The sequence below is a fragment of the Cheilinus undulatus genome, linkage group 1, assembly GCF_018320785.1.
Source record: "Cheilinus undulatus linkage group 1, ASM1832078v1, whole genome shotgun sequence".
NCBI lineage: Eukaryota > Metazoa > Chordata > Actinopteri > Labriformes > Labridae > Cheilinus > Cheilinus undulatus.
In genome coordinates this window covers 53,955,256-53,980,442 of record NC_054865.1, presented here as the reverse complement: position 1 = coordinate 53,980,442, position 25,187 = coordinate 53,955,256, and the positions used below count along the sequence as shown (strand labels likewise).

The following is a 25,187-nucleotide window of genomic DNA, read 5'->3' as shown; positions in this document are numbered from 1 at the left end:
GATCTCTCTACATTGTCTGATCTGAATGACTTTACATTGTTTTAAAGCAAAAATCAAACTGTAGACCGACAGCAATGCAAGCTGCTCTTATCCTTCTCTCTCTCCCTCTCTCTCCGTGATCAGTAAACAAACCATTATACATGCTATCATCAAAAGGAGAGGATTTTCCTGCATACAAGTTAGAGAACAGTCTCATTATTGATTTGTGGGTCTCTAAAGAGCAGAAAATGAACACAATCATATTTTTGGATTGGGCGGTGAGAACAGAATGCTTTACTAGCACCAGTTAACAAATTAAAGACTGACTCTGTCATGGTCGTAATGTTTCGGACATCTCCAGCATTTTATTTTTTTAAAAGTCTAGAATTTGTCTACAAGAAGAGGAAAGGGTCAAACTTTTGCTATTAGTAGGTGCAGAAAAAGTTATATTCCTGGATCTGCACCTGGTCCTTCCTGATCTTACTTGTCAGTGTGAGAAGCCATGCACAAGTATCGTACAAAAATCTCAAGTTTTGGTCTTGTGTCATAAATATGTAAGTCACACAGTGAATGCTGACACCGCTGAAACAGAGTTACAGACAGCTGGAGAATAAAGCGTATCTCCCCGTCTCCCCGTGGTGTGAAAATTTATCAGTAGCAGAAGGGATAAGCCCCCCCCCCCCGGTAAACCCCGCGAAGCGCTTTGACATTAGCGTGGTGGGCTTGAAGGTGGGGCTGGCTGGCTTTCCCCTTGTTGTCTTTAAACCATTTCTGTGTAGCCTTCTCTGCATGCTTCAGGTCATTGTATTGCTGGAAAATAAATATTCTCCCAAGCCGTAGTTCTCTTGCAGACTGAATAAGATTGTCTCTTGTCCAGATTAAATAAGAGTTTTCTTCAACAGTGGCTTTCTCTTTGCCACTCTCCCATAAAGCTTTGACTTGTGAAGAACCCGGCAGACCCTGTCTGCAGGGTCTCTCCCATCTCAGCTGCTGAAGCTTGGAACTCCTTCAGAGTAGTCATAGGTGTCTTGTTGGCCTCTCTCACTAGTCTCCTTCTTGCACACTCACTCAGTTTGTGAGGACAGCCTGATCCAGGCAGATTTACACATGTGCCATAGTCCTTCCATTTCTTGATGCTGGATTTAACTGAACTCTGGGGGATGTTCAGAGACTTATAAAAGTTTTTGTATCCATTCACTGACTTATACTTTTCAACAAAACTTTCTGAGTTGCTTGGAGTGTTCTTTTGTTTTCATGGTGTAACGGTAGCAAGGACTACTGATTAACCAGTGACTGGGCCTTCCAGACACAGGTGTCTGTATACTACGATCACTGAGACACATTCACTGCACTCAGGTGATCCCCATTTCACTAATTGGAAGACTACTAGCACCAGTTGGCTGGACCTCTGTTGAATAAGGTCGGTCACTTTGAAGGGGGTGAATATTTATGAAATCACTTAATCATACTATATATTTTATTTAACTGGCATTACTTCGTAGAGATCTGTTTTCACTTTGACATTAAAGAGATGTTTTTTGTATTTGTAGAAAAACAATTTATATTGACAATGCTTGATTTATAAAATCAATAAAAGGGTAAAACATCAAAGGGGGTGAATACTTTTTATAGGCACAGTATATATGAATAAATATCTAATTTTCAAATCCCATCCCATTCTCTGCAAGTTTGTATACATCCTAACTGAAATCAAGCTATTACACTGAAGCAAATAAAAACTGAGAGGCAGTTGATTTTGAAAATAAAAATAAGAGTAGAAGTCAGAGGAAATGGAAAGTACGGCACTAAGGTTTTTTTTTGTTTTTTTTTTGCACTTGTCCAGCCACAGACAGACATGGATAAGGAAATGTGTCCAAAATATTTTCAGCTGTCAACAGGTAAATTGGACAAATTGGAAGTCGTCTGCAGCCACTAATCTCACCCTAGAGTACACACAAGATATCTGTAGATATTACTGAGAGACCGGCAGTCACCAAGTACTACCCAACAGACCAATCAAAAGAGTTTTGCTTTGCATAGTTTCCACTTAAGAGTTATATCTTTGGAGGAGGCAAAATCTCATATCAGTTCCCTTTTCCACATTTTAATACGGCTACACAGGCCTACAGTATATTGCATGGTGAAGATTTGACACAGATGTATAAATAAGGCTTCCTAACACAGCTGCAGAGTACAATGAGAAAAAAAGCATAATTTATTTCATCTTCATCATTGAGTGTGTTTACATGAACTTTCGTATCCCAGTTATGAGTCTTAACCCGTTTTTGATCATATTCAGGATACTGTGTTTACATGTGTGCAGAGAAATCTGGTTATTTATATCCCCGTATACATGAGATATACTATGATCTTGGTTTCTGATCACTGCATCACATCTGTGCAGACATCTGTGATACTTCATCAGTGAATTTTGTGGTTTTTACAAGAAAAAAGGTCCTAATTAATACACATACACAAAATAGATATATTTCTCTTCATTTTTCAGGCTATTTGCCATGCCTGCTCAGAGGTTATTAACCTTAAACAGGAACTAGCTTTTAGAAACTGACTTAGATCACTAAATAACTACCCTGGAAACAAATTTAGAATAAAAGCATTATGTGAAAACGTGGGTAGCTAAAAGTGGGCATTGAAAAGTTTGAGCTTTTACTTTGAAAAGTACACAGGAAGAGTTATCATCTCTACATTTAAGGCCTGGGACATGGTGACAGACGGTGGCAGGATGCTCAACGGGTGCCATCCATCGATCTTTAGCTCACAGCCCTCTGAACTCTCAGTAACTTAGCGTAAGCAGTAATTCTCTGTCTTCACAGTAAACTATGCTCATGTTTCATTCATGGCAGAAAAACTAAACTGTACACATAGACTGATTCGCTGCAGACGCAACAGCCTGATTGTCCCTCTCTCTGGATGGAGCAGACCAGCTGTCTCTCCACCGATACATCCAGAATATATCTGAAGTCAAATCAACAGTTTAATCAAAGCAAGGTTTTTACAGTTAACTGAAACTAACTAAATAACTATAACTAAAATTCAAAAATCATTTTAGTTAGCTGAAACTAAATAAAAACTAAGCTTTACAAAAAAAACAAAAACTAACTACAACTGTAGAGTGCGTTTTAAAAACTAACTAAAATAAAATAAAAATGGAGACAAAATATCCTTAGTTTTAGTCTTTGACAAAACCATACTGACTGGCACCTACTCTCAGTTCTGGGGAGTGTAAAATTGCCTGATCTGATTGGTTTAGACTTCACACAGTGGCAGTTTTATGTCTGAAGTTGTATTCAAACATCATGATTAAGTAAATAAAATGGTAAGTGAAGAATAGCCTGCTTTGATATATTTTTAAAAATTTATTACGCTTGCTCAGCCTCGACATCTCTCTGTAAAAAACTAAAACTAATAAAAACTAAACTAAAACGAAGCATTTTTGCAAAAAAAAAAAACCTAAACCAAACTAACAAACCAGCAGTCAAAACTAATAAAAACCAAACTGAAATCAAACACAGAAAGTGAAAACAAAATAGAAATTAAAACTAATGAAAAATCCAAAACTATTATAAGCTTGAATCAAAGTCGCACCTGCACAGCTAGTCTACAGCTGTCAGAAAACAGGATATGTTGTATACATAGCACAGTATCTTGTTTTCTAATCAAAAAACCTGACAGAAACGGGAATATTCAAGTTCATGTAAACACACCTGATTAATCATAATAACGGCATCCTGACATCTGACAAATCGCTTAATATGTTTAATACTTTCTCTTTTGTTCCCAAGTCAATTTTAATCTCATCCTGAGACAAATTCTTATCAAGTTGAGTGGTGGAACTTGTCAGAACCTTGAAAACACATTTTAGGTTGCAGTTCACTGTTTTGCTTCTTTTCACTTAATGTAAGCTCGAGAATTCAGAAGCACTCCCCCATCACTGAAAACAAAGCCCATCATACCTGATTTCTGATTGGTTGGTGCTGTGAAGGTCGATCTCTGTGAGGATGGCTCTCTCTCGTGACCGCTGATGCTCCAGAGTCTATATGGACAGACCCCACTGGTGTGGGCTAAAGGGAATGATAACCGGTTAAACGCTTGGGCAAACGTGCTAAATGCTCTATAATGTTAGCAGCATTTGTGCATTACTTACTATCTGCCTGCCAACCCAGTCATAGGTGTAGTCAAAGGTGTATCCTTTTCGTTCAAACAGTTCAGTGAACAGAGTCCTCAGGTATTCATAGTCGGGCTTTTCAAAGAAGTCTAACCGTCTCACATAACGCAGGTAGGTTGCCATTTCCTCTGAATAAAGGAAAAAAATTAGGCAAAAATCAAAATATGTTTGTAAACTCTTACAGTTAAAGGTTAAATATCAATAACCTTAAACAATAAGTTGATGTTTGACATTCAGATCCATGAGTCTGATGAACGGCTCACCTGGGAAGTTCTCACAGAGGACCTCAATGGGAGTGTTTCGTTTTGTGTCTCCAATCTTCTGATATCGTTCTTTCAATGTGTCGGCCTGCAGGGCATCAAGACAATCAGATTTATGAGCTCTGCATCTGATGTGTATTCACCAGGCTGCGACTAAAACAACATTAGACTAATCTTTAATTTAATTATGATTTCAAGTCTTCAGACTGGTATGAAACCCTGTCCGCTCTCAGATGTGTTCCTGTTTAACGTTTTTCTACATTTCAACATCTTTGTGTGCTTGGCTTACCTTTAGTCCTTGCCAAGGCAAACTCCCACGAAGGAAATACATGAACATGTGGCCTAAAGCCTCCAGGTCATCTCGCCGGCTTTGCTCTATGTCAAGAGATTTGAATACATTTCACATCAAGAACAAAATGTCAAACCGTTTTTATTTTTAAACACAAAAGAACACATCAGTAACAAGCAAAAATGAGTCCTACCTTTGCCTAAATGTGTGTTGATGGACATATACCGCGCGGTGCCAGTTAAGCTCTTATGCTCCCGATATGGAATGTGTTTTTTGGTTTCGGGGTCGATGTACTCTTTAGCCAGGCCAAAGTCGATGATGTGGATTATGTGTTCTTTTTTATTCCCTTGCCGCCCGATGAGAAAGTTCTCCGGTTTTACATCTCTATAGATGAGGTTTTTAGAGTGCACGTATTCCATTCGAGAAATCTGGAGAGAAAGAAAACAGCAGACTCAGAAAGACACATCAACAGAATCAGAAAACTTACTCTGACCAGCCCATTCTAAAGTTTAGGGGCTGTTCCTTAAGGGCAAAGTCTTCTTAGGTTTTATAAAGAAGACATTTATGATATTTATGGATTGACCATAGATTCACTAACACTTTTAGTACCACACTGCTCTAATAACACGGTGGTCCACTATTGTTCCCTAACAAAAGCCTGTATTGATAAAATGCAAGGATTCAAGCCACTGAATGAGCTCAGAGCCTTAATGTTAGGACATATGGACCACAAAATCACCAAGGATTAGGACCAAAGCAACACTGTGTTTACAAAGGAGACATTTTAACATAATGTTCATTATGGCAACCTTTCAAGAAAAGATTTGTAACTGAAAAAAATACCAGCTGAAACATGGGAGTATTTAAGAGGTTGTGTGAATTATACAATCCTTTCTATGGATTTGTTTTGGAGGGATGATGATCCCCTCAAACACTTCTTTTTAACCAAACCAAAAAAAGGAGACTGAGTAGGAGTACAAGCTCACAGCACTTAATGTGGGATCATACATTTTTGCCAAAAACTAAAGAGGGAGTCCTGCATGATAAAAACAGAGGAGAAATCTGCTGATTAGGAGGCTTAACCAGCTCTTTCTTCTGTTATACCATGTTTCTGATGTGCTGTTATCTATGTTTCCTCACAAATCCACAGAGGCTATCGACATTACGAGTGCTAGGCAGATTTTTGTGCTGATGAAATGAAATGTTAGAAATTTTGAGATGTCTGAGGCGCCCAACAGACTGGGTCAGGCCCCCCTCTGTGCTGCTCTCACTTAATGAGACCCAGTAATGGCTTTGCTCCTTTTGACAGCATCCAGCCAACCTGACTGATTGTTGAAATGTGTATAGGGACAGATTGCTAATTTGAAAACAGTGTTTCAGGAGCTTCTGCAGTTTTCCCACTTGTTCTTTGAGACATACTATGTTGGGGTGGGAGAAAAAAATCGATACAGCATAGTATCGTGATATTTTGTCTGGTGATACATCAAATCGTCTCATCCACCAAGTATCAATTTTTTTCAAATTAATTGCCAATATGAACTGAAGTCTATAATAATGGAAAAATAACCAGGGGAAGGACATTAGGATTGCAAGCAGGGCACGAATGAGATGGACATGACACATGAGGATGGATGAGGATACTGTGGAAATACGACAAGCATAAGGGAAAGGCTAATGCTAAATCAGCTAAACAGTTTTGAAAAAAATGGTCTAAATCGCAATATATGGTACCCCAATACTCAGTGTATTGCAAAATGTTTAAAATCACAATATCGAATCGTGACCCAAGTATCATGATAATATCGTACCATGGGGCCACTAGTAATTCCCACCCCTAATACTATGGTGGTCAGGCAGACCATTGGCCACTGAAATACTTATGAGCGTGTACCCATGATGGCCATGCGTCCTCTGCATGTTGTTTCTGCTGTGCACATCCTCAAAAATCAATGTGCTGTGAGCTGCAGTATTAGCGTGTGCTGCTGGGACAGCGTAATGGCTGAATGCAACAGTCATTCATCACAATAATGTCAAAAGGTTGGTAAAGCACACTGATTAACTAAGTCCACAATTATCCACATCAGTATATGCCTGTCACAACAGCTTGGACAGATAGTCTCTAATTCAGAAGTCAAAGTTTAAACCTGTAAAAATAATGGAAATAAAATCAGAGCTGGAGACTTTCAGTAAAGTATGCCTGCAGCTGCATTTGTATTTGTGAAGCTTTTCATTGCCTACATATCTGATGAGTATATTATGACAGTATAATGAAAGGCCATAAACACATTTGTCTGAAAGTCCCCAGTTAACACAGTCACTAATACAAACAAATCACTGGACTGTTGTGTGCTTACATAGAGTAAAATTTTTAAGAAACCACAGAGCTGATCTTATGTATTGATTACTAGTGTTTATTATGATATTTTCAAGCTCAGAATGATCATCATATTCACCTTCACCCTGTCATCGGGTAGTTGTATATGGTAGGGATCCATAATATGGGATTTTTGCAGGTATGTTAAAATTTCCAAATTCATTTTAGCTGATGGGGATATGAATAACACACCTTTTTATTGTAAAAAACAACAATTGCCTCCTGTGCAAAGAAGCTGAGTCAAGTGTAACTGAAAAAGGAGCTGGGAAGTAGAACATCTGGTGGTTGCTTGAGATTTGGGGCCTTACTTAAAATACTGATGGCTCATGTTAGGCCCCCCATGAGTGTGTTGAACGCTAGGAAACCAAACCTGATGGTACAGTTGTATATGTTGTCTAAATGTAAGGCTCATATTTGATTCATGCTGTCAATATGTTCAGCCGATGTGTCAACTGTAAATATTTACAGTCAGAAATTTCTTTTTTTAAATCTGCCAATATAATACATAACTTCTCAAGCTAATATCTGCTGATACTGATATCATGCTTATGATATGGTACATCCCTAGTATCCACCCTGAGCTTGCCAGTGTCCCCTCAGTGCAAATGCATGAATGACCACCATGTTGAGTTTTATTACAAACTTCAAGCAGGCGTTCATGTGTTGTGCCCTGAGGAGAGGTTTCTGTCTCGCCACTCTGCCATAAAGCCCAGATCAGTGGAGGGCTGCAGTGATGGGTTTTCCTTCTAAAACCTTGTCCCATCTCCCCACAGGATCTCTGGAGCTCAGTTAGATGAACCATCAGGTTCTTGGTCACCTCTCTTATCAAGGACCCAATTGCCCAGTTTTGGATGAGCGACCAGCTCTTTGAAGAGTCCTGGTTGTACCAAACTGTTTCCATTTGAGAATTATGGAGGCTGCTGGGCTCTTGGGAACCTTAAGTGCAGCAAAAATGTTTTTGTACCCTTCCCCAGATCTCTCCCAGTCTCTGAGCTCGTCAGGCAGTTCCTTTGACCTCATGGCTTGGTTTTTGCTCTGATGTGCATGGTGCAGCTGTGAGGCCTTCTAAAGAGACGTGTGCCTTTACAAATCATTTCCAGTGCAGGAGTGCAAAAAAAATTGCAGTTCCTTGAGTGTCTTCTTGAGGCTGACTGCAATAGTTTGAGAGGTTACATACACCCCGTGTTAAAATGCCTGTTTTTACAGCATGAACACACGTTTTCTGCCTGGGTTCATGTCTTTATGGGCACAAGCTGTACAGAGGATTATTTTTTTTAACTATTATAAATAACCTTTATAACCACATTTTTGGTTTAAAGAAGGACATGAGTTATGCATAATAAGGAGCATCAATTCAGCTCCATCTCTTTGTTTCTCAGTTGATGTCAAATCCATATGAGACAGTGTTTTGAATATGGCAGTTTCATTAACCAAGTGGCTGACATCCTTCAGAATTTGCCCAATATATTCCATCATCTATGGATGATGCTCATAAATGTAAGAAGATACTGATACCTTTTTTGACACCACAGCAACTATGCAAACACATCAAACAATGCAGGTGAACTTTAGAGTACTGAAATATTGCCCATGTTTTTGTGCAGCTTTGATAGTGTGTAGGAGTTTGCATGACAACTTTTGGTGGCTCTAGTCCTCTTCTATACATCCATCTTATGTAACAGATGAAGCATTTTTAAAGGTTTGATACTTTGATACTAGTGATCCTCCAAACAACAAAGATTGTGTCTTTTTAAAGCATGTGGTATTGAAAAGGACAAAAATGTTGACAACCTCCCCTTTGATAATTACAAACATTATATTTCATACTTTATCAACTTGAAAGTAGCTGCCTCTTGCCCTGCAGCTAAGTAGTCAACGCTGCAAACTCCATCTGCTGAAAAGACTGCAGCATGTGTTTGAAAACTCCAGGGGGAGAAGTCAGTTTTTGTTTTTATCTCCATCTTCACATTTAAGCCCTTCGAATAATTAAGGGAGAAGTTGTTTTTGTAAAAGCACTAAAGGTTTTGATTGACAAACATCTGTAGGACATGCTAGATTTCTCAAAGAGCAACTTTGCTTCATTGCAGCACTGCAGCAAAAATGGAGAATAATCATTGCTGTAACAAAGAGGTCTTCATATTGGCACAGTGTAGCAACGGAGGACTTAAATGATCTTGCCAATCCTGTTGATTGTTGTATTCTTTACAGATTTCATTTCAGATGTCATAACGAGTAGCGGCTATTCCATGCAACACCATGTACCATATTATTCTTAAACTTACCAGCTGAATTGCTATCATGAGGACAGTCTTCAGTGAAAAGGTCCTGTCACAGAGGTCGAAGAGATCCTCCAGACTTGGGCCCAGCAGCTCCAGGACCATGGCGTTGTATTTCCCACAGGGCCCGAAATAAAACACCTGGGGTACACCCTCAGCTGCAACACAAGAGGAAGGAATTAGAATTAAAACAGACAATCCAGTCCTCTTTTGCTAAAACAGTCTCAAGTCTTTATTGTTTAAATCCTCTTTTTTGCATCAAACACGTAAGATCATTTTAAATAGCTTTTATAGTAAACTGTTGCGGCAAAGGACACACTAATGAGTAAACAATAAAAACAATGTGTCTTTGGCTGTTTATACTGGTGGAATCTGCCAGAGTTAGGGTGCCAAACGTGTTTATTATTCCAGTCTGACTAATGATATTTCAAAGCTGAGTCCAAGGTAAACCATAAAACGCCTCTAACTGGACGGCTAGGAGGAGGGGCAGCACAAGGTTAGCAAGCACAGACCAGAGAAAGCTACTTGGTAAACATTAACCTTAAAGTGAAATACAAGGCAGCACTTGCAAATACAACTGTGTCACTGCTTTACTGCAGGCTGGAAACTAATCATCGCACTGCTTCGTATCACATCCTCCCAACTGAATCATATCGTCTCTGCTCTACTCCCTCTAATTGCTCTAAAATCCCTTCCATCTGTCACCTTGGCTCTTATTATACTTCTTGTCACAGTACGGTTTTGTGTTATGTGTTTCCATTCAAATGCAACAGTAATAATAGCAGGGTTGGAGCTCTGACCCTTGTAATTCTTTTGCTTGTAATGCTGGCAGACTGTAACTTAAGTGCTGTTCAACCGTTTGAACAGTGTTGGAGATTAACACCTAAAATTTTAATACTGCTTCACAGTAGAAAGTTATTTTTTATTGCTGCAGTTTTTAATGACTTTATCTAAAAAAGCACCCAAAGGGAGATTCTAAATTTAAAAGCTTCACTTCCTGCACAGACAGAATAAAATTCATCACGTTTTTCTAGTCTAACATACAAGCATCATGTATTCATAATTAGTCTTTGATTTCTGAGTTCTTCGCTGTGATCCTGACCACATCTTGAACTTTCGTTTCAAAAAGAAGGAAACCAGGTCAAACTGTTAATTGCCTTCAGGGGAAGCATGATTCAAAGTTTGCCCCCGCTCACTGCAAGTCAGAATCCCATTAAATAGGTCCCCTCAAGAAACTTCAAAGAAATGTCGGCACTGCAATCACACAGACCTGACTTTGTCAGACTCTGCTCAGTCCTCAAAAATATTCTAATTGGAAAGAAGCTGAAAAAGAGTAATTTCTTGATTGCTTTTCACATCCATGACTCTTAAAGACGGTTCTATAAAATGGAGTATCTGCTGAGCCACCATAAACCATGCTGAAAAAAGCACAGGCATGAAAACTATAGCTCTGTTTGCTGTTTTTGTCGATGTATTAGGGCACAATATCGGCTTCTGGCCTGTATTTACAAATCCTTCAGTCCTTAAAACCCATTACTTGAGGATGAACAGATAAACAAATTATTATACTTAAAACAGACATTAAAGTATAAAGATCGATGATAAAGACAAAACCTGAGCTGTTTCAGGTCCGAACTTAGTTGCATGTAAGGCCAATATTAACAGCTGATATTAGGGATGTTCCAATACCATTTTTTCCCTCCCAATACAATTCTGATACCAAGGTGTTGGGTATCAGCTGATACCGAGTACTGATCTGATACCAGTGTGAACGTTCTGGACTGACTGTGCAGACTAGAAAATTATTTTAGACCTATATTTGACTCAACAAATAGAATCATAATGTACAACATCTCTGGGACCCTAAAGTTGTTTTTCTGCTGATTATTGAGTTTTACTGCTAAATATAATAATAATAATAATAATAATAATACAGGGGGCTGCATCACAGACTCTCTATCACTCTCTATATCATGCTCTATCTGGGCAGCATGACGTGATTATAGAACAGCCTGCAACTGACTGACAGACCCTCACAAAGAGTTCACAATATGGCGGTTAGCATTCGAGCTAGTGGTATTACACGATTGTAATTTGATTAAATGGACAAAAAAAGACGCTCAATGTCACGTTTACTGGTGTGGATCTAATAATTAAAATCTCCAAAAGTCACACGGGTTCACTGTAAATGCTGTCGCAAAGGACTCAAAGGCATCAAAAGCATCAATGAGAAAGCACAACAGCTAGCTTCAAGAGGAAAAACAAGTAAGAGACAACGATTTATGGTTCAACAGTTACTTAACTTTTGATAAACTGTGTCACCTCTTGTCATTTACGACAGCACTGGTCTGGAAGGCATTTTGATTATCACATCCACAGAAAAACTGTCACGCAGACACCATTGTTTGCTGCTGCAGTGGGTTCTTTGCTTCTTCTTTACTGCTCCAAAACGGTAGTCCGTGCATGATGTGCTTTCCAGCAGCGAAGAAGAATTTATCTGCGTTTATAGTGCTAACAGTTAGCATGGCTAAATTAAACAAAATATAAAGCTAAACCAAATAGTACCGGATCGGTGCATAAACTTGTGTACACACTAATACCAATACCTGCATTTTAAGCAGTATGGAATGTATTTCCAATACTGGTATCGGAATCGGAACAACCCTAGCTGATATAGTCTGATTTTACTACCACAACATTGGTTGTAAATATCAGCAGGAATGTTCATGTTGACACTGAAAATTCATTTTCTGAGCTAATATCTGCTAATAATATTCTCATGTATCCCTACAAGATATGAGTTAAACACGATTACATATGTGCTTGTAGGTGCACGTTTATGTTGGTGTATTTCCATATTAGAAAACTGAGCATACATTCCCCCAAATCAGGATAGTTTTATCAAAATGTACAGCACAAGCTTTGCACACACTGACTTATAAACATCTTATGAAGTCGATAAGGGGAAGACGTCACACAGTTGCCTGCACACTGCTTAAAACACCCAATAGAAACAGAGTAACATGAGCGTGAATTACAGGTCATGTTTAATCTGGAAAGAGAAAGTCCAATATTTACTCTTCTTCAAGCTTTGTTTTGGTCTCCACCCTTTGGAAATAATCTGCTAACTGCTCCACTTGATTCATCAGCTAGTTGATTAAGCATTCACTTCATACTTGGCAAAGTGTACGGAGGATACATTAGAGCTTTCAGCTGAAAACAGCTGATACTGAGTGAGAAAGTCAGTCCATAAAGGTGGTGAGAGTTAACCCAAACTATTCAGGCTGGCGATGGAAAACAGGAATACTTAAAAAAAAAAAAAAAGTCATATGAAAGATGAAGTTCAGTTGATACAATAACTCATGGCAAAACATTTTGAAGTTTTAGTTTTAATTTCTTGTTTTCGATCATCAAAAAGATGTGGGCAAGCTGGTGCCCTGTCTAAATTACAGAAAAACATTGGCAACCTTTTGATACCACAACATTGCCTGTGTTTATGTGCAACTGAGACAGTGTGCAGGAGTTTGCCTGCACCACTCCTGCACTTTCTGAAGTGCAGGCAAACTCCTGCAAACTACATCTGTTAAATAGATGTAGTTTTCAAAGCATTTAGTACTTTTCATTCAATTACTAAAATAACATAGGTCTTAAAATGGAAAAGCTTAATGCATTTTTGCCAAATCTGTTCACAAACACAAGGACAAATGTTGAACAAACACTGCATTCATATTTTTGTGGAAGGAGACTGCTGTAAGACTTTGCCAAACTGCCATTATAAACCTATTATAGGGCTCATGCAATATAAGCAGACATGGTTATGAGAAAGCTGAATACTGCTCTGATGTAGTGAGATCACATTTTCATTCTGAAAATGTTTCAGAAGACATCTTGAATTGCCAGTTGGGTAATGGGAAAGACACTGCAGCATGAAAGGTGGCGTGATGCTGTCAGCCAGCATATGGGCATGTAGGAGTCACGCTGAGCTCCATCCTGTGTTTCTGGACACCATTATGCAGTTCTGTGGGTTGCTAATTGTACCATAGGAATGAGTGCCTTGAAACCACGGGTGCCTGTGGGAGGCCTTAAAATGTGTCAGATTGGAGATGTGCTGTAAATAAGTGGATAAACGGTTGTTCAATTGAAAACAAGGTTGGTCAAGGTTTTTACAAGCAAAGGAAAGCACAGATTGCAGAACCATCATTATCTACTACAAAGCAGTCCTTGTAAGAGACTGAATCAGTGCAGAGTTTACTCTAATTGTACAGGGAGACTTTGATAGAAGCTCCCAATTTTCTAGGTACCACTTTGGACTTCTCTCATCCAATTTTCTCAAAAATAATGAGAGCAATGTCTGGTTTAAGGCTGACGTGGTCTTGAAGATATCTGTAGCGTTTCTAGTGCCTGTATGTGGTCTACCCATAATTCAACTGAAACAAAAACCAATCCAATGAAACAACCCATCATGACAAAGACAGAAACGAATATTAGAACATTTTGTGAATGCATTGAAAGTAAAAAAATGAAATATCATATTGACACAAGTATGCAGACCCTTTACAAAACTTTAAACTAGCTCAGGTTCCTCCCATTTCTCTGGGTCTTGTCTGAGACGTGTCTACCACCTGTGGTGAATTTAATTCTCTCTGTAGAAGGCCTCACAGCTGACAATGCACATCAGAGCAAAAACCAAGACAACAGGTCAAAAGAACTGCCTGCAGAGCCCAGAGACAAGATTGTTGAAAGGCACAGATCTGCGGAAGGCTATGAAAGCAATATTTTATTTGTAAAAGCTTAATAATATTTCTTTAGTCTATTTATAACCATGTGCATTATTCCCCATACATTTACACATGTAATGAATGAATCATCCCAGTGCAATTCAGTTGCCCTTACAGGGCTTTGGAGGATTTTGTACTGCTTACTGAGCATTGTAAGCAAAAGCAAGTTGTTGACTAATTAAGGATGACTTTGCCCCTTTTATGAGGTTGTGCTGCCACCTGTAGGATGTCCTAGTCTACTACAAAGCTAAGTAGACTGACCAACTGCTAAACCGGAAGCTAAAAACAAGACATGATTGTACCAACCAATCTCACTTATAGCTGATCGGTATTGGCTGTAAAAAACCTGATCAGTGCATCCCTTTGCATTCGTAACAAACCATCACAGTTCAGGAGTCTCAGTTCGGTGCATGTAGTCCCCACGATGAATACATTCGAACTACTTAAAAAAGAGGGAGATACAAATATAACAGTATTTAGCATAATCCAGACGGTAGTAATTCCGGTAAGTGTTTGCTAACCGCTATTAAACTTCCAGTGAAGAAGGGAAGTAGCCAACACATTAAAAATACACGAAGAAGAAAAGTCTGCTCTAGGCTGGCTCCCGCAGCAAGATGCAAGGCAAGCAGAGCGATGGGCCCCGCTGTCCTTTTCTCAGTCTTCCTTCCTACCCCTGCCCTGCACAGAGATGTGAAGATACGTATGTTACATTAAATCGCTAATATATTTTAAAGATAATTCACAGACCGTAAAACAAAAATCATCAACAACAAATGTGTTAAGCGCCTTGCTCAGACTCCACTACATTGTCTCTTCCTGTGATTACATGAGCTAGTTGGGGATCCATTACTGACAAACATGAGTGAGGATTTTGCATGAGAATCCACTGCATCAGCTTTTTTATTAAAATGGTGTGACAGCACATCCATAATCAAAAATATGATTTAGTTTTCTACAATGCACGCCTTTTAATTTGCATTTTATGTTGTCTTTATTTTTACTTTTTCAAATCAGGAGGTATTAGGCTGTTTTCTGTGGTGCCTTTCATTTTGCATGATTTTTTGTTTTCCACTTTTTTGTCTCATGTTTAATATGTCACAGGCCGTCATTGATAGTTCTTAACAACACTAGATTGAAAGGATTCATTGATTCAAATATTCAAATATTTTGAACATGTAAAAAAGGTATGCAATAACGTTGGTAAAAGGGGGAAAAAAAAAATCCTGTGAACCCAAAATGTGTATTCAGCTTAGGGCTGGGAAATTAATCGAAAATTAGATTACATTGCATTATGGCCTGCTGCAATTTTCATCTTGCAGAAGATGCAATATTTCCTTGACTTGAAATCTGAGTCAAATTACCAATTTTAAAGATTTTTTGCAGCAGAGATGTTATGCATGACATATCATGCAATCATTCAGGTGCCATTTTTATAGAATAGTCTTAAAAAATCCTATCTTCTTCATTTTTGTGCTTTTTTTCTTATTAAATATAAGAATAACATAAACCCTTCAATGCAACAACTCATATCCAATTTGCAATATAAGTCAAAATCATCAGAATTAGATTTTTTAAAGAATTGTTCAGTCCCTGTTTAGAAATAAAAGAAACTTCGGGAATAATCACATACTGTATCTAATCGCAATTGCAATATTGTGGAAAAAAAAAATTGCAATTAGATTTTTTCCAAAACCGTTCAACCCTAATTCAGGTTAGCCATTAACAAGGCATTAAAAACATGTCAGATGTTTGAGCTTTTACAATTAATGCACTATTATATTTTTCCTTGTTTAGAGACTTCCAGGTACTTTCATCCTTGGTTGTTCCCATTTTAGGGAGACAAAGCACTTGAAAAAGTAAATCAGAGAAAAAGACATTACAGCAAGCAAAAGTATTTTTGATTGGGCACAGAAAGACTCATTTCTCTGGCTGAGTTCAAAGAGTTAAATCAACTGTTTGCATCTCAGTATTTAGTTAAAGCCATGGATGATGTTTGCTCAAATCCTGCTCATGCTGTACAAACGGACACTCCTTTCCTTCCACACAGACAGAAGATCATAGCTTCATCTTTCTATTTGACTTTCAGTCATTTTTATATGGAATATATTAGATATATAATACACTTTTATCATTAGTCAGAGCAGCCAGTCTGTGATAAGAATAGAATAAAACATCAGGATTAAATAATACCTATAAAGGTTTTATAACCACACTCAAAAACGCATCAGCTCTGCCTATCATTGCATAAAAGGATGAAAAATATGTTTCAGCTGTATAATTTAATAGAAGCGTTGGCTGCAGTCCTTTACAACAAAAGCTGGAACAAGATGATTGTGATGAATGAATATAAGCCTGGCTGAATGGTACTAGGCTAAATCGCCTGGCTGCCACGTTTGCTTCCATGTGTGAGATTTTTCTTCTCGCTGTCAGGGGAACAGATCTTTGGACTCCAGGATGAGACCACTCCTGAGCTCGTATGTTTTATGTTGACCATCTGGTTGTAGTTGTTGTGCTATTAATAATTTATCTGCCACAATAACAAAGAGGATGTGGAAACTCACTAAAATCTATTTGTATCTGCCTCCTTTGAAGTACTTTGAGTCGATATTTTGAGAACTATCTGATGCCTAAGATCTGCAACACCTCCTCAATCTTTTTAAAAAGTAAAAAATGGCTTTTTTGTTTTTCTTTGATGATGGGATAAAACCTCATCTGTGACAGAAATATGACGTGGTGACTGCGTAGTCCCTTTCCTTGTAATGTTTGCATGCTCTCCACGTGATTGTGTGGGTTTCCTCCCACGGTCTATTCACATGCAGGTTTGGTGAATTCATGACTCTAAAATGACTGTAGGTGTGAGAGTGGATCTGTTTTTCTCACTCTGTGTGTATCAGATCTGTGTAAGACCTGACACCTGTCCAGGGTGTATCCTGGACGGCACGATGTTACACATTTGACAGGTGTTTCACCACAAACATGATGAAATGGAAATGAAGATGTTGAATATAAGAGTTCTGCAGTGGCTCTGTTGTCTATCCTGCACTTCGCATGTGAAAAAGCCAACTCCCCAATTAAACCAGTGAACGTGCTGCTGAAATTCTTATTGTATGATAGCTGCAGCATTTGAGTGGTGGCTCAGTATTAAACTTCTGACATAGCTAAAGCTGCCCTGCTGATAGTCAGAATAATTGTATGGGGGAATATTTATTTAAGAACTGGGCCACGAAGATAGTTTACATTGCATGATTACAGATCTGAGAGGCAAATGAATATAGCATTAGGGCTGCACTATTAATAAAATTTAATGTGGATTATGGAGTGTCAGTCTAGCTCAGTTGGTTAGTCGTGCATTTGATGTTGCTTTGGGTTCAACTTCCTTCCTTCCATGTACTGCACATGTACCCATACATACGCATGGATTCAATACAGATTTGTGCTGTGTTTTGCACTGATGGTTATTTGTGTGGCACAGTGCATTTGCTTTCACTGTTGCTATAATGCAAGAAGCCAAAATTGTAATTGAAATTAAAACTGGATTAATTACCCAGTGCTAGTATCAAACACATTAGCATTATGAATCAAATTAAACCAAAATGCAGCACCTTCAACCACTGGTTTAAAAAAGGAAAGATCCCTCAGTCCCCTCATCTGCTGCTGTCTTTCGTCCCCCTTCCTACACTTAGAGCAGCCATGGTAACTAAAAGCCAAACCTTAACCCTGATTAAGTTCAAATGATAATAACTAATGTTGAAATCTGTGTTCAGAATGTTGGAATAAAGGCTAGTTTGCGGCACTAATTGAGGAAAAATGAAATCCCATCATGATGTTTCAAAAGTCTGATCAGTAAAGTGACTGTTAAGTGAAGGTAAATAAAAATTAACATGCAGATGTAGCTGTATAGAAAATCAGGGTTTGGTAGGGAGTTTGAATAATACAGCTGTTTAGAGGTGAAAACTGTCTCTAAATATTTGCAATAAATGTCTGACACTCATTGCTTTTCATTTCTACGACTGTTTGCATTGTTTGCTCTGTTTTGATTAATTCTCATAAATGAACAAATAATAAATTAATAATCAGATTGTGTAATTCAGTTTTCCTTAATATAGGATGATTTTGCATTGCACCTTGGGACATTTTTGTTCTGCTCTGTTGAACAACCTAAGTAAAAGCATGTCAGTGACTGAGTAAGGATCAAATTTGTGCTACTTTTATCCGGTTGCACAGCCACCTGTAGGAGGTCCTAGTACACTACAAAACTAAGCAGGCTGACCAACTGGTGAACCAGGTGCTAAAACAAAGTGTAAAATATGATGGCTATTGGTTGATCTTTCACATAGTTGATTGGTATCTTGGCATCCCTTCTATCATAACATGGTAGCTTTACTGCAAAGCTTTGGTAGTGCTAGAAACCCTCAGGAAAAATAACTTTTCCATTCAACAAAAATGGCGCTTGATTCTAACCTAAACAAGTACTATTTTATCTAAACTCCTATTTTACTTCATTCAATCCATGTCAACCCTACCCTTATTTGAATTCTTATTACATTTGCCACATTCTTTTTCGTCTTGTGCTACTACAATGGCAGAATGTCCCCTCACAGGACAAAGTTTTATCTGATCATTATCACTGTAGCAAATTTAAACGTCTATTCCAATAGGCGTGACTGATATCTCAAACACCATTTCAATTATAATTCTAGCAATGTAAATTTCTAAATAGGAATTCAGAGTGTAACACAATAAAACTGCACACTGGGTTGGAAGCCATTCATGTGATTGCAGCTGTCTATCAACTTTCTGTGCAGGAAGACAGCTGCAGAAAGATGCTGTGATTTTCTACATTTCACATATCCCAATGTGTTTTAAGGGATGAATACATACTGAAGACTAAAAGAATATATTTCTTTCTTCTGTGTCTGTGAACCTGAGGTTATGTGACACAGCTTAATGATTAGGTTTCATAGTGTATAAGGATGTTTTAGAATTTACAGAATAGTCTTCATTAATGTAATATGTTTGACTGACTGTGAATACGAAAGCATTTTTACATGGAAATGTACCCTGTATAACAGACTTGTTAAATCATAACAAGACCTGACTGAAACCTATAAGGCAGAGAAACATGAACTTTTTTGTAACACCTCTAAATCTCTTGCAATTCTGTGATTATGGTTATGATGAGTTTATTGCTGGAGGAGGTTTTTCTTTAGAAAAGGGACATTTTTACATGTGCATGAGCCCACCCCAGACATGACTTAATGACATAATCCCATGCATGCAGGATCAACAGCATTAATGTTTGCTTCTAGAAAACATTTGCCTCCTTGGCTTGATTTTGATCAGTTTTTGGAGTTTGTTGACAGGTTATTGTAAGGATTAAAAGCTGGTCCTGGGATGGAGGTACACAGTCCAACATTTAAGGTCCAACAGTTAAGTTAAATTGGCCTCTAAACAAAATAAACATTAGATTATAAAAGGCTCATACTGTTTTAAGAAAACAGGGTTTACATTTGAAACAGGCTTCATGATGTTGATCAAGCAACCATAAAGACGTGTATTTTTGTTGTTTTAATAGTTAATGGTATTTAGGTCAAAATCAAAATATTGTTTGAATTTAGGATGAACCATTTTCTTAACCTCCATGGGCTCCTACCAATGTGACTGGAACCAAGAAGACTTTCCCTTTTTACTCCCTCTTATGGACGCCCTTGCATGTGCAGAAGCTAAATCCCAGAAGTGTATTTCAGTGAACCCATGAAGGATTGGGTGAAATTCACTTTTTAATAACGTTACACCTCCCCAAAAATATACCCTGGTATGCATCACCATCTGGGATTTAAAAACTGCATTATTCAGATCGAACAAAAAATGCATGCAATGCATGCATCTGCATGCACATCGACAAAAGTGCTCCTCTGTCCACACTTCATAACTCCTTTTGAAATGCTTCTAGTCTAAAAAGACATTAAGGACATTATTGACAGGGGCCTGGAAGTGGTTTATAGCTTCAGCATTGTTTTCAGACTTCACGGGTAAACTGTATTACATCAGGACAGAGGATCAGATGATCTTGCTGTCCTCTCTTTTCCCTGTAAGTAATGCCACCTATGTGCTCTCTTTTCCCCATCTTTTAGAGGCAAGTAACTATCCAAACTATTACTACACAGATTTATGAATTAAAGTAATGTTTACCATGCTTTTAAGTTGATAAAAATAGGCCATAAATAATATTTATTTTATCTTTGTGCATTTGTACCAAGCTCTATTCAACCATGATTTATCTGTGGCCTACAGGAAGCTTATGAAATTTACAAAATAACCAACAGTTGCCTTTTAACTTCATACATAACAGATATGAAGGCTTAACATATGTTTAGACTTTTATAAAAACCTTTGATGGTTTTAATTGTGTCTGATGTTGCTACTCCTGTTGCTTTACACGTAAAGCGAGTAAATATGAGCAAAACCTTTTCATTCCTGGATCCCTGCTGGCCAAATTACCCTGACATTATTAACATGAGTTCTATCAGCATTTTTATAGAATCTTCACACACAAACAGTGCTGCTTCTACCAGAAACACACACACACTCTTTAGGCAATTATCTAAAATGTGTGCTCACTACACAGCACCCTCATCATGACAGTGATTAAAGCAATACCAGACTATTCTTTAATACCTTGGTGTACCTTATTACCACCCATTCCTACTAGACCCATGTTCATTCAACAAGGACAATATAATCAGTGTATTTCCATAACAAGTCTAAACATCCTGAAACTTCTTCTCATCTCTGTTGATTCGGCTGTATTTTTACAACTTTGTCACCATGCTTTTGTTCTACTTCAGGTAACAGAGCCATTACAAAGGCTCTATTTCTAACAATGGCCCATGTCTTTCCATTAGTGGAAACAAACAATCAGGATGAGACCTCTGGCCTCTCTTTCACATGTTTTTCAAACCTGGTAAGCACCGTCTCTGTGGGAAATGTTTACTTTTGTGGGATTGCAATGGTCACAGAGCTGGTGTAATGTTTCATGATGAGGACTGGCTGCTGATACCTCCAACAGCTCAACAGTGCCCACCCACCCTTGAACAAACCCTCCTGATCTTCAAAACAGTCTAGTCCTACAAAAATGTCTCATGGTAGGCTGGATCGTAATACCAAAAGAAGCAAAGCAAAATCAACTGATTGCACTGACGCATAACCTCACATAATATTTAACAGGACATGCTTGATTCCTTATTGAATCATCCTCATTAATATCCAAAAACAGTTGGTTATGCACCAGATACAACACCTGATTGAGCATCTGAGTCAAACCGCATTAATTCATAAAGACGCTGCTGCACAGACACTGTGACAACCACATTGGCTGCAAGGAATGTGGCACAGCTCACAGCCAAGAAGAAATGAGGTCACGTTATCCCATCTGGAGGAGAGGACAGAGGCAGGTTAGCTCTGAGAGGCAGACCCACTCACTAAATATTTAATGAGTTTCCGCACAGTTGGCCTTTTACAGCCTCTGCCTTTGCAAAACAATAGCCATTATATTCCCAGTCTGGTTATCATGTATACACGTGGAGCTCCAAAAAGCACAGAAAGGGCCATACATCCAAAAAGTCTTTTTAAGGTTGTTGCGTGCAGTTCTATCTTTGTTTTATAACATGTGAGCAGAAAATAATTCTCACTAGCACATTGAAGGTGTATTCATTAAAGCATCAGTGCCATGTTTGCATAGTTTCAACCACTTTACCAGAATAGAAACCAAAATGTGTAATAAAAAAAAAAGATTTTTCTATTGTTTCATTGTTTCCAAAGTTCCCACCCATTTCCTCTACCACCAAGACTAAAACATCTACCCTTAATATATTCCTCTGTTGGTGCTTTTCTACCCATAAAAGTCGTGTCAGTGGATTCTGTAACAGTGATGCGTCAGATGACCTTGACTGATCTTTTACAACAAAGGGAGATCCTCGAGGGAGTGGAGTTCAGGAAAAGGAAATCGAGAAGAAACTATTACTGTATTGTCTTTCATTTGGAACGAGCAATAACGAAGAGTTAAAGGGCACGATTCTGGATGAAATTCTGTAACACATCTGGGAATGAGTGTTTCCATACAAAGACATGTGCAAACAAAAATTTAAAAACCTGACTGCAGTACCATCACAAATCAGATCCCAGGAAAAGCTGTCTCAGATGAAAGTACTTTGTTGTTGACCTACTGCAGACATTTACCACCATTAAACAGAACTAATAGAGGACTACTAGAAACACACTTCCCTGCAGCCAAATATAAACGGTTCTGAAAATATCAAGAAGTTATAAGAAATCTGATCACATTCTGCAGCATGCATATTAAATATATAACCTAATTAAAGCCCATCTGCTGATCTAGATTAGTGATAACCCTTCACCCCATTATCTGGCCTCATGCAGTGACAGCAGCTTGATGCAGATTCCTAGATATTCAAGAAGACATCAAAAAGCTTAAAATTCAGCCAAGTTTTAAACCAAAGTCTAAACTTGCACTGATCTACAACACTAAAGCAGTTCGCACCAATGTAACACACCATCATGTGCATTAAAAGGCGGCATGTTGTCTGTGTCATTGAATCAACAGTCAGAAAGAGCTGCAGGTCTGAGTACACTTGAGTGAGGGCAGGACACACATTTATACACACAGCAGAGAGGAAGAATGAAGCATATGCATTAAATAGACTCCCATGATCCCGACCCTTCCTTTACCATTGTACAGAGATGTGAACGTGTTTGTGCTTCATATTTAGACCACTGAAATGATCAGAAAAGGTTTAATTTCTCTGATTCATTTCCTTCTTCATTCAGTATGACCACAGTGACCACCTCCTCTTCCGTTGCCTTGAGTGTTGAGAAACTGCCGTACACCGTTTCCAAAGCAAACTGATAAGATGATCTCCTGTCCTCCCAACACTGACATTTCAACTTGACCTGACCAACTGACTTCACTCTAAGCTAATTGGCTGTTAAAACAGGTGGTGCACGATACATTCCTCACATGCATCAGAGTGAAATAGTTTAGCTCAGGCAGACTGTTTTTCACTGCAACAACCTTTTTGCGACAGTTTCCTTGTGTGAATCTTTGGTCTGAACTGGGCTTACGGTAAGTCCTTTGTAACAAGTAACAACAAGACCATGTGTAAGCCAGCCTGATACTGGAGATTTAAGCAGGCCTGTGGGCAAATTCAAATAACCCTTCCCTCCAGCATGCAAGGTTCAGCCTTATCAGGGTGTTACCTTGATGTGTCTGAATATTTCTTACAATAGGACTGTTAATATGACAATACGCGATGTGAAAGAAACATCACAATACACTGCAGAGAGTGTCATCTTAGGCAACAACTAACTAAATGTTTGTTTTTTTACTCTCATCTGCAGCCAGTTTCAATGGAAAGCTCTAAGCTCTAATGTTTTTTTACTCTCATCTCTAGCCAGTTTCAATGGAAAGCTCTAAGCTCTAGGTGCAGTGCACTAGGTCTGTACAGTACCGGAAAAAATGGCATTATGATATCTGTTATTTCTGTGATATAGTATACACAATGATAGAAAAAATACAGGAAGTTATCTGAAATAAATGTGGTGAGATTAAATAGCCTTAAATATGGCCAATTAACATTTACACAAAATATATAGTTTTCAAACTAAAAATTGATGAAAGTAGGAGCTGCTACTGAAACGCCTGATGTGGGCATTCACAATAAAAGCACTCAAGGAAAAGTAAAACTACAATCTTTTATTGGGAAGGTTTTGTTGAGGGGTTTAACTCAGCTTTAGGACCAACCCACATGTTTACAGTCGTCCTCACTGTCACTCTTTGATAGGGATGTGGATCACTAATTTTTATCAATACCACTATGACACTTCTCTATAGTTTGGTGGAAAAACAAAATGGGGACAAATATTTACACTCGAAGTGGTCTAAGCTGAGTAGAGCTTGAGTTAAAAAGACTCAGTTAGTCACATCTGTTTTATATCCCTCAAATACAAATACATTCTTCATATTCATAACTGTATTTATTGAAGTTTCTGGTCAAAAACAAAATTTTTCAATTTTTCTGTGACATTTAAACATATCATAAATCATCTAATTTACTGAGGTTACCTGAATGCCTCATATTTTCCATCTTTAGTTCGTAAAGTTCGCTTATTAACTTAAATTCTGCCGATTCCACCACAGATTTCTACACTGGATTAATATTTTTAACAAACAGGACTTTGTACAAAAGTTTTGGAGCACTTTTCAGCAATTATCTGATCAGCTGAAGAATAAAACTGTCCTGAAGCAGCTGAAGAGAGTGGTATGAGTGCTTTTAGTTTATGTTCTCCATGAAAGAACTGACATTATGTTTTTACACCAGTTATATCTTAAATGAAATGATGTTACGTCACAGAGCCAGTGAGACTCAATAGCAGTATCAATAAGCTGAAAAGTAATTGATTTTCAGGTATTAGAAATATACAGAACCTTCGATCCCCATCCCTTCTCTTTGAGGCTACTTCTCCGACCTCGTTAAACACCACAGCCCGCTTCTTTAGGACATATACAAAACATGTAATATTAGATTCAATACTTTTAAGACCTTTTTCAAGACCCTCTCAATACTTTCCAAGACACCTTTGCATCTATAATTTTTATCCAATTACATTGGTGTCACAGTTATGTGTAACTTTTTTGCAGATTGCAAGATAAAAACGTGAAAACATAGTCATGAAAACGATGATATTTGTTATTGTGGTTTGTAAATAAATACTTCACTAAGATGCTAGCAGCGCTAATGTTTTTAGATTCTGTACTAGTATTACACAAGGCAAAAGCGTCAGTGTAAAGCTAGCTTTATTTTCAAAATCTTGTAACCGTTAAGTAGAGAAGAGCCCCAAGCCTCTTCTTCCGTAGATCACTGTCGTCAGTCTGATGTCTGATAAAAAATAACATCAACATCAGACTTGATAACGATGTTGGATGGGATCTGGCAAATCTCTAATATTAAAATCAATGTTTAGATTGT

At 38.1% G+C, this 25,187-nt stretch overlaps 1 protein-coding gene across 2 annotated transcripts in view; it reads right to left on the bottom strand.

The window, feature by feature from the left end:
• Window positions 1–25,187, bottom strand: part of csnk1g1 (casein kinase 1, gamma 1) — a 60,880-nt gene that overhangs the window by 14,474 nt on the left and 21,219 nt on the right. For both annotated transcript variants that reach the window (XM_041782668.1, XM_041782678.1), the window contains exons 5-10: window positions 9,371–9,522; window positions 4,908–5,142; window positions 4,715–4,800; window positions 4,429–4,513; window positions 4,145–4,293; window positions 3,954–4,061 (exon numbers count right to left, since the gene is read on the bottom strand). In XM_041782668.1, coding sequence (XP_041638602.1) covers window positions 3,954–4,061; window positions 4,145–4,293; window positions 4,429–4,513; window positions 4,715–4,800; window positions 4,908–5,142; window positions 9,371–9,522 — 815 coding nt within the window. The remainder of the gene's footprint in view (window positions 1–3,953; window positions 4,062–4,144; window positions 4,294–4,428; window positions 4,514–4,714; window positions 4,801–4,907; window positions 5,143–9,370; window positions 9,523–25,187) is intronic.